General features: G+C 48.3%; 1 protein-coding gene across 3 annotated transcripts in view; it reads right to left on the reverse strand.

The window, feature by feature from the left end:
* Positions 1 to 533: 533 nt before the first annotated feature.
* Positions 534 to 15,410, reverse strand: part of ABL1 (ABL proto-oncogene 1, non-receptor tyrosine kinase) — a 117,944-nt gene continuing 103,067 nt past the window's right edge. For all 3 annotated transcript variants that reach the window (XM_061603683.1, XM_061603682.1, XM_061603684.1), the window contains 5 exons: positions 12,248 to 12,432; positions 8,090 to 8,242; positions 7,463 to 7,552; positions 7,067 to 7,231; positions 534 to 4,907 (listed from right to left, as the gene is read on the reverse strand). In XM_061603683.1, coding sequence (XP_061459667.1) covers positions 3,217 to 4,907; positions 7,067 to 7,231; positions 7,463 to 7,552; positions 8,090 to 8,242; positions 12,248 to 12,432 — 2,284 coding nt within the window. In that variant the 3' untranslated portion in view covers positions 534 to 3,216. The remainder of the gene's footprint in view (positions 4,908 to 7,066; positions 7,232 to 7,462; positions 7,553 to 8,089; positions 8,243 to 12,247; positions 12,433 to 15,410) is intronic.

Raw genomic sequence — 15,410 nt, forward strand, 5'->3', positions numbered from 1 at the left:
GATGAGATTGCACAGCTGACTGTCAGGCATTAGAGGACTCAAGCCTCTATCCCTCAGAAGAACGATGGGTCTCACACGCCACATTTTGTCGTGGCAAAATGTGGACAGCAAACAAGGGACTGTATTACTGAGTGCTGGTCACACTTTGCTGAGTTTTTTCATTGAAATTAATGGGGATGATTAACACCAATATATCACCTCTGTGGGAGTTGCTCCTTTGTAGTATGACTGGTTTTACCCCACCCCAAAATTTATCCATGAAAATGTGGGCCAATATTGGGGCAAAAGGGATGTAGCTCTGGAGAAAGAGTGCCTGTTCTGCATGTAGATCCCAGGTTCAATTCCCAGCATCCCCAGACAGGGCTGTGATAGCCTTGCCTGAAAACCTGGTGAACTGCTGCCAGTCAGTGTACACAATACTGAGCTTGATGGACCGATGGTCTCGCTCAGTATAAGGCAGCTTCCTGTGTTCCTATCTATCTAAACTAGGGAGAGAGGGGGAGATTGATTGACAGAAACCACTCTTCCTTTCTTGGACATCGATTTATTTTAAAAAATATGAAGAAAATCTGGAATTATTTTAAAAAAACAAACACAGTGTCAGAGAAAGCCATGTACAGAAAAAAGCCCCCCCCCCTTATGAACTGGACAATCATCAGCTGGGGAATGGGAAGAAGAACAAAGTCCTGAAGGTATTATAAAAGGGGGGAGCACGGAAGAAAGACACAGCTACTTACACGTTGTAAAACAAACAGAGACAAAGAGGTCTACAAAAGCTGTGTGTAATATTTGAGATACAAACGTATACTATAGTGGCAACAATAGATTATCCACAAAAAGGAAATCAGTACCCTCTGAAAACAGTACAGTCCAACAGGAAAAGAGAGACTTGGGCTTGTTTATTTTTGGAGGGGGCATGCATCCTTTTTGGTCTGCTGTTTTGCTTTCCATCGTGCACGTTTCGTGTCTTCCAAAGGCAGCCTGTGGTAGCGATTTTATCGTTTCGCATTTATTGTCACGTAGAAAACTCGGTGAAGAAGTATGCAAGATGTGTGTGTGTGTGTTTTGGGGGCGGGTGGGGAAGAGATAAGAGCCTTAGAAATGTCACACTTGAATAATCTGTCTTCAAAGAAAGAGGAAAGTGATGGGACGTGGGGGAAGGAAATAGATATAAAAAGTGGTTATTGCTGAAGGCACACAAAGGATCTGGTATAGGGCAAAGCTGAAGGAAGAGGGGGATCATATTAATTTTGTTTTCTAGACCCTGCCTTTTCATCCGAAAGGAGGTAAATTGCACAGTTAATAGGCTGGCATTAAGTGGTTGAGCAGGCTGGTCCACAACTGGCCCCAACAGCAGTTTTGCCAAGGACACGGCAGGCAGGATCGGGGCCCTCTGGCTTACACACAGAAAAATAGCATGCGAAGGAGACATTCATCCTGACATGCTAGTTTGGCATGTGCAAGAAATTATTTCTGCATTTAATCATCTATATCCCCCCCCTCCCCCAAGCACTCTAAAGCGATTCAGATCCAGGACCAGTGCCTAATGTGGGATGAGTCGAGAGGGCCTTTCAATGCAAAAGAACTGCAATTCGTTTCCACTAAATCAGAGATGGAGGACGTGTGGTCCTCCAGATGTTGTTGGACTACAACTCCCATCATCCCCAGACCACTGGACATGTTGGCTGATGGGAGCTGGAGTCCAACTGGAAGGGTGCAGGCTCCCCATATATGCGCTAAATTAAGCTCTTTGAAAGTTATAATGTGAAAACTCAAAAGTGAATCCAAAGTAGAAACAACTGCAGCATGTTTAAGAAAGGAGTGTGTGTGTATGTGTTGGGGAGCAGATAAAATTTTCTGCTGTCTCAGGTTAAATAGTGGTAAGCAAGCCCTCCCCACCCCCCATGAACATTAAGAAATTTCTGACAACCCACCAAAGGTGGGCCTTGCAGGACAGCCCTGGAAAAATGGTAGGGGGGCTTCTTGGTTCCACTTTAATTTCTAAGCCAGACGCTCACAGTTGTCCAAGAGGACACATTTCAGGGGTTCCCTGCCTTAAGTGGTGGCCTGCTTGATTCTTGCCAATCCCAGGAAAACTGACCAAGGCTCTTTGCTGGAGGGGTGTGTATGTGCGTGCGTGCGTGCGCTGCTTTTGCCCATTGGGATGGGCAGGAGAGAACAATTGTGCAGATCCTTCTGGCAACACATGAATGTTGCTTCGCTGTGAACACCTCCTCCTTCTGTACGCCCCCACTCTCTTCACTGGCCAGTCCCAAATTTAAAACCTGGGGATCTGGTGGAGGACGAGGGAGTTTTTGCTATGGGAAATGCCCAGGGGGTGGGGGGGAGGAGGAACCCGGGACACCCCCACACCTGGAAAAAGCGGGTCCAGACAGCAGGGTCCACGAGGCACAACTTCCGATGTCAAGCTCAGGCCAAAAGTAATAAAACATTAAACAGGAATATGAGGAAATGACAAAACCTCAACGCTGTAAGACTCGTTCAGTCTCCCCCTCCCCAAGGCAACAACCCCACAGATAAGGCTTTCAAGGCAGCAGAGGATCTGGGTTAGAGACAAACGGGGGGGGGCATCTCTCAAGGAGTCTCTGGTTCAGGGGCTAGGCCTGTGGTGAAGAGGTGGCAGGTGCACACACCAGATGGCAGGGGGTGGCTCAAGGAGAGGCAGTGGATGTTGAGAGCTGTTAAGGGCAGCACAGAGGGAGGGAGACAGGCAGAGACCCACAGAAGACAAGCCTCCTGTGCAAACCCCATTGGAATGAATGGGAGTTGCTCCTACACAACTCCTGCTTATTTACTGATTTCCTGTTACTTCTTTGTCCACCCTTCCTTCCACCACGGAAGCCAAGGCGGTGTCGCTGAGTCTCCTGGAAAAAATCCCGCTGGGGCACTGACTTGGTCCAGAGCTGCTTAAGTTTCAGCGTGTTTTTAAGAGCCTCACGTGCCCTCCAGATGATATCACCTGGGAGCCATTTATTTCAACTGGAGATTGCACAGGGGAACTCACCAGCCTGTGTTAATCAACGTGTGCCACTACTTCGGGGGGTTTCCCCTTGCCCCAGGCACCAAAATGTCTTGGGCCAGCCCCAGCCGATGCCTCCCCCACCTCCCAGCCCCACATTTGTGCTCGGCGGTGCAACAACTCCATTGTCCGCCCTGCTCCCTCCCCCTCAGGTTCCAGGCATCTGGGGCCTTCTGCTACCTCTGGACGATATCGCTGATTTCTTTCACAGAGCTGAGCAACTTGCTAAAGTCTTGGGTGGCGGCAGGGCCAGCGGTGGCTGTGGCAGGGCAGATCTGGAGCTCCCGGAGGCTGTTCTCCAGCTTGTTGATGGCTTCCCGGAAGGCAAACTTGTTCCGCATCTGCTGGATGGAGTCCACGTAGCTGACGCAGAAGGTGTAGAGGTTCTTGCCAGCCTCCAGGACGGCGCTGTGGCTGGCCATCTGCTCCGAGTTCTTGCTGATGGCCGTCCGCAGGGCCTCGGAACTCTCCAAGACCATGCCCTTGGTGACGGCGCCGCTGGCGATCTTCTCCGGAGGCTGGCGGGTCTTCCGTAGGGAGACACGGGTGGAAATGAGGGGGATGAAGGCCGTGGAGGCCGGCTGGTCCACGTTCAGGGCAGATGAGGTGACGGGAGCAGAAAAAGGAGAGGAAGGAGAGGGGGATGCCGCCATCAACAGTAATTTGGTGGAGGATGGGAGCTTTGGCACAGAGGAGACGGTGGGCTTTTTCATCCCCTCCGCCAATAGGCTGGACTTGGGGGCCTCGGTGCTCACAGAGTCCATCGTCTGAGCTGGCTGCTTGCCCTTTGCCATGAGCGTATCGGACCCTTCGTGCCCAGAACCGAGACCCCCTTTGCTGCTTTTGCCCACGGAAGACGACAATGATGAAGATAGCGGAGGTGGCAGGGCCGGTTTCAATTTGGATAGCTTCCCCTTGTCTTTCTCTGAAGCCTGCTTCGCCTTTCTCAGCCGTGGCTCTTCAACGGAAGCCTTGCCGACGCCCATGAAGATGCCAGCTTTGGCAGTAGGGCCCTGCTCTGTCATCAGCCCACCTCCTAAGGCACTGGATTTCACAGCGTCCTCTTTGTGGGAAAGGCTGACAGCGGGTGGGATGAGCTGCTGCCTCCGGATGACTTTGGGGGTCAGGGTAGGCGGGCTGGGGCTGGACTCAGCGTCTTTGAACACCTCTTCGACTACCTCTTCGTTCTTCTTGGGCAGCCGAGGAGGAGGTGTCACCGTCCCCCTGACGACCAGGTCTGCCTTTGCCTCATTAGCCCGCTTCCGAGGTAGGGCGGGCTTTTCACTCTTGTGCCCACCAAAGGTGGACGAATCAAACTGTCGCCCCGTGGACTGCAGGTTCCGGGGTAGGGTGACCGACTTCCACTCCATGTCCTTGGCCCCGTGGGGCACGCAGGAGGCTGAGCATGACCGGAGGAACCGCTTGCCGGCGTTCAAGCTGCTCTCTTCTTCGCCGGCCCCCAACCGGCTATTGGTTGCAGGGCCAGGTTTTTTCCAGAGGTGGGGGGACAGTAACCCTGAGTTCCCGGCCACGGTTCCATTGGCTACTCCGGCTTCGCTGCAGCTGCTGGGGTTCTGGAACCTGGAGTGGTCCTCGGAGTCCGCCAAAAAGGCCCCATTGCCGCCATCCTTGACCTCCTCCTCGCCGCCTCCCTTACGATCCGAATGGCTGTCCACGTCCCGGAAGGAGCTGCTTCGCTTTGGCGGGGTGGGGGCCATCTTCTTCTTCTTCTTGATGAGGGCGCTGAAGAGGTTGGTCTTTTTGTCTTTCGGGAGCAAGCGGTCATCGTCGTTCAATCCGCCCTCCGTGGCAACCCTTTCCTTCCGTGGCAGCAAGGGAGACACTGTTGGCTCATGCTCCGTGGCATCTGCAGAGTAGGAAACGAGAGCGAAGGGGGAGGAGAGAGCATTTGAGGGCACTTTGCCTAAAACAACAAACCAGTCTTCTCACCTCCTGGGCATGTCTGAAGGTTGATTTGAAATGCAGCACACATCACTTAACACTGCTATAATAATACTAAGACTTGGTATTTATTTAGCTCTTTTTCCTAAGCTTTCCAAGAGCTTCACATAAATTATGTCAGTCACCCTTATTATCCCCCCCATACCCCAGATCTGTGGCAGCAAGGAGAGGAGTCCAAGGGAAGAGCAGCTTATCTAAAGACACAGAGTGACTTCCCAGCTCATTCTGTTAAGCACCTGCTTCTCCAGATTTATGACTATGCAATGGAGCGGCGGTCACTGGCTTAGATGGTTCTAAGAGGGGATGAGACACATTCATGCAGGGTGTGAAGCAAGGCCCGTGAGGGGTGTGGCATGGGGGAGAGTTCTGAGGGCCAAACTGAGAGGCCTGGAGGGCCACATTTGCCTCCCCCATCCCCAGGCTCCCCGTACGTGCCCTGGAGTATAGGAACATTAAGAGCAGCCCTGCTGGATCAGGACACGCAGGACTCCAACAACCACCTGGAGGGCCGCAGAAGTTCCCCGTTGCTGGACTCGAGCTTGCTTAGTTAGATGCATGAAGTATGGTCCTCAGTTGGGCTGTGTGTCAGCCTTGGGAATTAGCCCACAAAAGTGACTAGCCTGCACTTGCCTGCTGAGACAGAGATGGGGAACCCAGTGCCAGCCAAATATTGTTGGACTGCAACTCCCATCACCCCTCACAACTGGCCCATGCTGGCTGCTGGGAATTGTAGTCCAACAACATCTCATCCCTGACTTAGTGAGTTGGTGGCAGTTTCGACAACAGGGAGAAAAATCTTCCTGCAGTAGCTACTGCCAGCAGGTTTTATTTTTTCAAAAAATATACACAACATCTCCCCACCTTTCCAATTCCAAATGGCTTGGCACATAAACAAAAGGAACATCCAGTTGATCTTTCAACACTGCTTCAACAAGAGAGTGAGGTTTTGTATGTGTGTGCGTGAGTGTGTGTACGCAAGTTTAAGACCAGCATATTGATAGGGGCAGGTGCTCTTACAGGCCAGAGGCCTGCAACAGGTGTGAGTCAGGCCAAGCAGTCTCGGTTCCACGCAAGCAATCGCACACCTGCTGTGATAAATCTGTTAAGTCTTCATGACACCACAAGGCACTCCCTCTCTCTGCTGCTTCCGCCCAGCTCACACGGCTAAACCACTCCGGAGTCTGTTCTGCTGGAACGCGGAAGCTGCTTCGAAGAACCGGCTGAAAGGCCATTTTAATTTCATGGTAGATTTTTGTACATAACCTTTCGGCACCACTTCATTGAAATCATATTTGGTACCTGCCAGAAGCGACAGTCTTCAGCATTTGCCAGACAGACAATGGAAGGTGAGGAGGGTTATCTGCCAATGTATTCTGCTTAAGAGGGAATGGGCAGAGGAGACAGGCCAGTGAGTCTCTCTGCTTCATGCCAGTGAGAGTAAAGTAACCCTGGCCCCAGCATTTGCAGGGGAAGGGGGCCACAGTTCAGTGGTAGAGTGTCTGCCATGCAAGGAGAAGGTCCCAGCTTCAACCCCTGACATCCCCAGGTAGGGCTGGGAGAGACCCCTGCCTGAAACCCTGGAGAGCTGCTGCCAGTTGGTGTAGACATTACTGAGCTGGACGGACCAACGGTCTGACTCAGTAGAAGGCAGCTTCCTAGTGTCCACAGAGGGCAAAAGTGAGCCTACCTATGGAGCTATCAGGTGTCGCCAAGGTGACAAGACGTCAACCCTGTACACTTAGGTCATGTGCCTGCCTTCCTACTTAGCAACAAGCCCAGAGGGTGGCATTGGCTGTCAACCGCCCCCTCCTCAATCTCAGTGTTGCCCTTGCAGAATTCAGCAGGCAGGAGGATGGGGACAAACTTAGAATTACTTGATCTCACCTGTGATTGGCTTTGCCTCCGCCTGTCATGGGCTGGCTTCACCTACAGTTTGGCCTCCCTGCCTTCTGCCCTCCAGCCTCAATGGGCACCAGCCACCCCCCGTGCATAAGAGCTCCAACTCTGTTGCTTTGTTCGCTGAAGGTCACCTCCAGCTGTCTCGCAACCGGAGCTGGAACATACCACATTCCCCGGGGCCTTTTGCTGGCGCCGTCTCCAAGCTCTCGCTGGCATCTTTGCATTCGGCTGCTCTTCTGGACGTTCTCGTTTTTGTCGGCAGTTCTGGAGCTTGCAGTAAGGTGCTCACGACGCTTCTCATCCCTTTCTTCCCCAGCTCTTTTTCCACCTCTGGAAAGCAGAGGATTAAAAAGAAAGAAACAGTCAACAAGCTGTTCCTAGGCCCTGTCCTCGAATATGCTGGGGTGTGTGTGTGCCCTACCCTGACTTATCAAGAAGAAGAAGATAGTTTCCACTGCAAAGTAAGAAGTGCGTGGGGTTATGCAGATGGAGCAATCATGCAGAAAACAAAGCACTTATCTTGCCTCCCACAGAGTGAGAATTATCTGCGATGGCACCTACCGTCAGAGATGCTGGATTCTTGGAACATCGTTTCAAATGCTTGGTGGATTTCGGCAAAGGAGGGTCGATCAGAAGGGCTCCACTGCCAACCTGGAAGGACAGCGATATGTTTGTGAAAAATGTTCTCTCTCTCTCTCTCTCTCTCTCTAACACACACACACACAAACACACAGGCACACTTCTGTGCAGGCTCTTCCCATTTACCAGACGGAGCAAACAGACATCTGGGTATTAAGCTAGTCTGGCCAGGAGGAGACAGCTCATTGGGAGAGTGGCGGGAGAAGATGTGCTCCCTTGAATTCTCCCCACTATCCAGCACAAGGGTGGGCGATAAGGGCTCCTGATCCAGGCACAATCCAGACAGGGGTCAAAATCAAAGGCCATGTGAATATACTGAGAGTTGCTAAAATGAGGTGAAATGACATGATGCTTTCTTTTCAGTCTGGGGAAATAATTAAGACACATTTTCAAGGTGACGATGACTAGGCCTGCTATCTATTGGCTTGTTGTGAGGCTCAGTAAAGACAGCAGGCCAGGCAGAGAACCACCAGTTCTCATTGGTGTTGTGCTGGCAGCCTAACACGGCAACCGACTAAATAAAGTAATAAATGAATAAATAAATCTTACATGCTCTCATGAGCTCATAGACTTTCTCTGGACAGCCCTCGGGTCGTTCCATTCGATAATCCTTCTCTAGGAGCTCGTAGACCTGGGAGAGGTCAATCCCAGGGTAAGGGGACATCCCATACGTCGCAATTTCCCAAAGCAGGACGCCGAAGGCTGTGGGAAGAGAAAGCTGGTTAAGATCCTTCAGATGTAGGGATGCTTTAAATGGGACCTTAACAGTGAGGCACAGGTAACAATATCAACAAGAATGGACACAACAGCAACCACCATTTTAGCAGTGATGCAATGACGACAATGAGGACACCAATAGTATTAATAATTATGATAATACTTTGTATCCAAGTAAGTTTTACTCAGAATTAAGGGATGGGCAAATGTTTCAGTCTTGGTTTATCTCAGTTTCTCATTTTCCCAATATAAAATTCAGATCTTCTCATTTCCATATCAGTTTGCAGCTGTTAAAAAATAAACCCCTCATGAAAATTCATCAGTGAATTCCTCTTAATATACACATCTTTTACTGAGAAAAAGACGAATAGTTGGGTGTTGGAACAAATTAAGCCAGAACGATCACTAGAAGCTAAAATGATGAAACTGAGGTTATCGTACTTTGGACACAGAATGAGAAGACATGATTCATTAGAAAAGATAACGCTGGGAAGAACAGAAGGGAGTAGAAAAAGAGGAAGGCCAAACAAGAGATGGATTGATTCCATCAAGGAAGCCACAGACCTGAACTTACAAGATCTGAACAGGGTGGTTCATGACAGATGCTACTGGAGGTCGCTGATTCATAGGGTTGCCATAAGCCGCAATCGACTTGAAGGCACATAACAACAAACACACATTTTTGAATATGATGTTGCCAAGGAATTTTCCCTAATGCAATGCAATTTTGGTAAGTTATTTTACACTAGCACATGCACTTTTGAACATGTTACTTGGGCTGAAGCACTGCGCTGCAAAATTCGGAGGAGTGAGGATTTCAAAGGATGGCTGTGTTTTGGTTCGCATATTATTTCAGAAAGTGTGAATTAGACAAATTCACCTTTACATGTGAGCTGGAATTTCCCTCCCATTCCTACTCACCACCCATCCTACCTTCTCTTCAGAGAAGACCCACTGAAACGGATGAACCTCAGTGAGTCATGCCCATCAGTTTCAATAGGTTGACCCAATGTAATTTTAGATATGCAATGTTAACGTGGAATTCTATTATGCTTACAGTAATACCTCAGTTAACAAAGTATACGTGTTCTTGAACATTACTTCTTTAACAGAAACGTTGGTACCAGACATAGGAATAACATGGAAAAAACAGGGATAGGTTCCTACACGCACTCATAGATGGTGGAGGCAGCTTCAATAGGGGCTTCATAGCGTGCCTACCTGGCACCCACCCCCTCCCCCTCCTTCTCCCTCCCCTCCTTCTCCTCCTCTGAATTGTATTGGATCCTTCCCTCCCCAGCCCTGGGAGAAAGCAAGAGATCTCTTCTAATGCAAAGCAAACACACAGGCTTGTTACTTTCACCCTAGCAAAGCAAAGGCACAGGCTAGTCAGTTTCACCTTAAAGCAAAGGCACAGGCTAGTCAGTTTCACCTTAAAGCAAAGGCTTGTGAGTTTATTGATAGCAAAGCAGACACAAGCTAGTCAGTTTCACCTTAAACCAAAGGGACATGCTTGAAAGTTTATAGCAAAGTAAATCTAGTCAGTTTCACCTTTAAAAAAGGCCTTCTTTAAAACTTTGTTCCTGAAGGATTCTTTAACTGAGGTATTTATTTTTAACTTTCCTTATTTTAAGAAGCAAACAAACAGAACAACAATAAACAAAGGTCAAACAACTGCTGTTGCAGTGTGTGTGCTTCGTGCTTAGTTGTCTATTAATCATGCAGCGCCCGTATAACAAAGCAGTTTCATGTATAGCAAACAGTCTAGGAGAAGTAACCATCAAACCACATATAGATCTTTGGTTAAACCAGCGAATCCCCAAAGAACAACTGCTGAGGTAGAAGCAGTCTAGGTTCCCCCAGGTTGGAATTAATAAATGAAAGGGCATCCAAAGTTTCTTCAAATGTGTAAAACTGCTGATTTCATTGATATTTTTATATGTTAATCTGTTCTTAATGTTTGATTTTATCAACAATTTTAATGAATATTTTATATTATGTAAATTGCTCAAAGGGCTTTTTTTTTTGGTCAGTCAAGCGGTATATAAATCCTGACAAAAATAAAGACAAATAAATGAATGCATTGCTTGCAGAGCATTCCAGCCCTAATTCCTGGCACCTCCAGTTAAAGGACCTCTGGGAAAAGGCTTTGGGGGAGAGGGCCATTGCTCTGCGAGCTAAGCCCCTACTTTGCATGCACAAGTCCCAGATTCAATCCCCGGCATTGCCAGGCAAAGGTAGCAAGTAATGGAAAAGGACTTTCGCTGCTTGAAACCCTAGAGAGCTGCTGACAGTACTGGGCTTAGATGGACAAACCAGTCTCAGCTGGCATAAGGCTGTTTCCTTTCTATGAGCGTGCCACAAGAAACATGTAACTGAAACAATGAAAGCTCCTACGAGCCCACAGAACCCGCCTCCCAAATCCAGGAGATTGCCCACCGCACATCTGCATGATTTGCTGCTCTGGCGCTGCCTCCTTGGAAACAGTCTCTGCTATGGGAGGCTAATTCTGCCACATCTTTGTGCCTGATGGAACCGGAGCATCTTCTGCCCTTTGCAAAAGTTGCTGCAGAATTATTCACCCTCAGATGAGGCTGCCCGATGCAGCCCTGCAAGAGTCACTGCTCCAGGCTTACCTCCTCCCAACTGATTTCATTTCTGAGCTGTCGGGGGAGTAGTTAAAGAGAGAAGCTTTCACGTTTTGGAATGTGTAAATTTGTTTCCCAAGATGGTAGATGCACGAGACAAGGACTCATCGGCAGCTTCCCGCTCTGGGCAGCTCACGTTCCACGCTGAATGGCTGTGGAGACGTTAAAGAAGAGTAACAAGCCTCTTCATCAATCCAGACAACTCTCCCGAGATACGACAGGGCAGAATTAGCCTAATTTTCAATTTACTAGCTTGTCTCCAAGTCGAATGCCTCCAGTCCCTTCAAGTCCTGTTAAAGGCACAATTAAGAGACGTCACAGTGGATTAAATGAAACCTCCTTTCCTGTCGCGCTGCTTCTTGTCAAGGAATCAGATGGCTCTTCTTTACCTCCCCTAACCCACCACACCCCCTCCTCAAAAGCCCTCCTTCCTCACTTCAGATTTGTCACCTGAAAGTGTTTATGTGTGTGTGTGTCTTTCCCCTCCTTGTGCGAAGCTGAGACCCTCATGGCGCAGAAAACAACGAAGAAGACAGAACTGATTCATCTGCAAGCAAACTGAACCAAACTCTCAAGGCTGAGGGAGGTGGAGAGAGATGTCACGGCATGCACAGGGTTGTAGCATGAAACAGCAGCAAAAAGCCTCCTTCTCCCGGACTGCCCTGTAGCTTCTAGGGTGGGGAGTCTGTGGCCCTCCAGATGTCGCAGAACTACAACTCCCGTCCCTGAACCACTGGCCACGCTGGCTAGGGCTGATGGGAGTTTGGAGCCCAACAATATTTGGAGGGCTGCAGGTTCCCCAGCCCTGATCTAAGAAGAGGCATTCTGCGTGCTCTCTGCCTCTTCCAAACATTTCTAGCCATTTCCAGAAATTCCTTTTGTTAGAACTTGTCTTCAAACAGTTGAACGTCTCCAGTGTTGGAGAGCCCACCACCTCCCTTGGTCATTGGTTTCATTATTGTACAGCTCTAACAGTTAGGAAGCTTTTCCTGATGTTCAGCCGAAATCTGGCTTCCTGTAGCTGAGCCCATTATTATGTATCCTGCACTCTGAGACAATTGAGAAGAGATCCTGGCCCTCTTCTGTGGAACAGCGTTTCAAGTACTTGAAGAGTCCTATCATACCTCCCCTCCGTCTTCTCTTCTCGAGGTTAAATTTGCCCAGCTCGTTCAGTCTCTCCTCATAGGGCTTTGTGTCCAGTCCTACATCTCTCATCAGCCCCTGCAGCAAGCATGGGCCAATGGCCAGGGATGATGGGAGTCACAGTTCAGCAACATCTGGAGGGCCAAGGTTCTCCCCACACCTGCCCTAACGGCTTGAAAGCAAGCTACGCAGCTCTTACCCCAGACGTCAGACTTGATGGAGAACTTGTTGTACGCAAGGCTTTCTGGTGCAGTCCACTTGATGGGGAACTTGGCTCCGGCGTGGGCTGTGTACGTGTCACCTGTCATCAGCCTGCTCAGGCCAAAGTCGGCCACCTTCACCAGATGGTTCTCCCCGACGAGGCAGTTCCGGGCAGCGAGATCCCTACAGCAGCAGAGTTGGAACACACGGGATGTGAAATCTTTCTGTCTGTATGTCATCTGTAGATGACGATGAATACTATTACTAATAATAATAATAATTTATAAATTTACATACCGCTTGCATGCCAAAATTGTTTCTAAGCAGTTTACAAATATAAAATCAATGAAAAAAATCCATACATCATTAAAGCACACAATAAAACTATTCCATCAAACCATTAAAAACATATGTAACTAAAATATACAATAAAACAAGCCCGTTAAAAAAGTATAGCAATTAATATGGTTAAAAACAATTAAAACAGATCAGGAACTTCAAGTTCACTACAAAAACAGGTGTGTCTTCAAGAGTTAGTGGGATGCCAATACTGATTGGGGCCTCTCATATTTCAGCAGGGAGGGCACTCCACAACACTGGTGCCACCAGCGAAAAAGCCCGCCTCCATGTTACTACAAGCCAATGATCATCATCTTCCAAGATACAGCTTCCATGCCATGGCACATGCATGGCTGTTCAGTAGTCAGTTCACACTATCAGATGCCATCCCATCAAATACACACGAGTCCTTGTCACGTGTGAATGCTCACAAGTAAGTAGAACAAGCGAGTTCATACCATACATTTAAAATACATTTAGAGCACACAATGTCTCCCAAAGAATCCAGGGAACTACAGTTTTTTTAAAAGGTGCTGGGAATTGTAGCTCTGAGTAAACGAAAGTCCCAATGATTCTTTGGGGGAAAGTCATGTGCTTTAAATATATGCTATGTGTTCACAGCCCAAATATAAACTTACATTATTCCCTTTTCATTCCACATCTTAGGAAAGGGTATGTTGTCTACTGCAGTTTTTAAGGCCAACAAGAGAGAGGGGAAGGTAATAAATGTCTGCACAGAGCCAAGATTTTATCATTATTATTATCTGAAGGAATGCCAGACTAAGCATTCAAGGAAGATCTTTCTCCTGGCAGACATCAAGAGCGAAAGAAGGTCTAGAACAGCCATTTTCAAACTGTGTTCTAGGACTCTTGTGCTTCCTCTGAAGCTCATTAGGGCTCCTATTGAAAAACAAATCAATAATGGCAGACAGTTCCTTTTTTTAAATTTGGATTTATACCTTGCCCTTTGAACACATTATCAGGGTGGCTTACAAGTTAAAAATCCTGAGGAAAGAAAGAAAAATGGTCTTTATGGGACGCAAGAAAGACATTGGTCCATTTCCAGGCCCAATTTTGAGTGCTGGTTTTAACCTTTAAAGCCTTCAGCAGCTTGGGGCCAGGTTGCCTGAAAGAGCGCCTTCTCCCATACATAACTACCTGAACTTTAAGATCCTCTTCAGAGGCCGCTGGTCCAAGTAAGCCAGATGCAGTGAGGTGGGTAACTGCCAGGGAGAGGGACCAATCAGAAGTGGCAACCCGGTTATGGAACAGCCTTCACAGAGAAGTTTGCCAAGTGCAGCGATTGTCAACGTGCGGCCTTTGGGGGCAGTAGTGCCCTTGAGGTCTTCCACTGGGATCCACAAAGTCTTTAAGCCCCACACCCAGTCGCTGCCTGTTTGCTGATGAGGTGGTGACGGTGCTCCCCTTGAGAAGGTCATAGAGCTGAAGGAAGAAGTTTAGAAGAATGGCACTCTTTCCCACTTCCTCTTTCAGCTCTATGTACTTTCCGAGGCAGAGATTAATTTTACTGGATCGGACTTTTACCCAGATTGGAAAAGCAAAAGTATGTGTGCACTTTCTCTGTGGGAGGGGGTTGATCCGGCAGAGGGGGACAGAACCGGGGTGGTGGTGGTGCCCTCAGCATCTGTCTGAAATCCACATGTAACCGTAGGCCTGGTGACCCCTGGCCTACTATCAATTTTGTGGTCGTTTACATTTCACAGACTGAACCAGTTTTTTTTTAAAAAAAATGTTGTAGTCTTTATTGTACATACTGTATTTTAATGCTGCATTTTTTTCTGCTGAGCCACCCAGAGGGCTTCTGTTATGTGACGGCTATATAAACACAGAAATAACAACAATGCTTCTAAATGGGCCAAGAAGCCAAATTTACTGGTAACGCCCTCTTGGCCGTGATTAAAATAAAAATAAAGATTAGGCGTTTGGAAAAGGGGTAGGCAACAGCACCGAAAAAGGGTTGAGAACCCATAAATGGGTGAGAGAGGCTGAAGGAAATGTCTCCACGCTGTGTCATGCTAAATTGGAAATTGATCCAGCTGCAGCGTCTACGCGAGAGATATGAATCTCTTTCTCAGCGACTCTTGATCTTTTAAAAATCAGTAGCAGAACTAGCAACAGACTCCTTGTTCGATATGAGTGAGCTGTAACAAAAGGGCACGTTAATTTGTCACACGGTGTTCCGACATGTCTGTTCTAGTCAGCGAACGTTGCTCCGACGCACATATAAAAGAAAGCACCTTGTCGTTAGCACCAACCCTTTCCTCCCCAGCTTGATTCATTCAGCGAGGTCACCGCCATGCATTTGAAAATTGTTCAGGAGGACAGTGACGGTATCAGCTGAAAGAACTGGGTAGACGGCTGTGGGGCTGAACAGTTTGTAAAAAAAAGAAGATGGGGAGGGGGGAAGAAAACGAAGACTCTTTTTTTTTTTGCTCACTAACTGGGGTCATTGGCAGCAAGAGCAGAACCATTCCATCATTGACACCATTCCACATTTTTTTAAAAAAAGTTAACATATCTGCAGGTTTGGGGATGGGACGAGGAATTCGGCACAGAGCAAATCAAACTGGTTGAGACACCTCGGCTTGCAGTGATGAGGTGAGGTAGCCTGAAGGAGCCTTCCAATCATAGAATCATAGAGCTGGAAGGGGCCTTGTAGGCCATTGAGTCCAACCCCCTGCTCACAGCAGGAAATCCACAGCTAGAGCATCTCCCGCAGATAGCTGTCCAGCCTCTGCTTGAAGACATCCAGCGAAGGGGATCCCACCACCTACTTAGGCAGTCGGTTCCATTGCCGAACT

The sequence above is a fragment of the Rhineura floridana genome, chromosome 20 (genome assembly GCF_030035675.1).
Source record: "Rhineura floridana isolate rRhiFlo1 chromosome 20, rRhiFlo1.hap2, whole genome shotgun sequence".
NCBI classification, from domain to species: domain Eukaryota; kingdom Metazoa; phylum Chordata; class Lepidosauria; order Squamata; family Rhineuridae; genus Rhineura; species Rhineura floridana.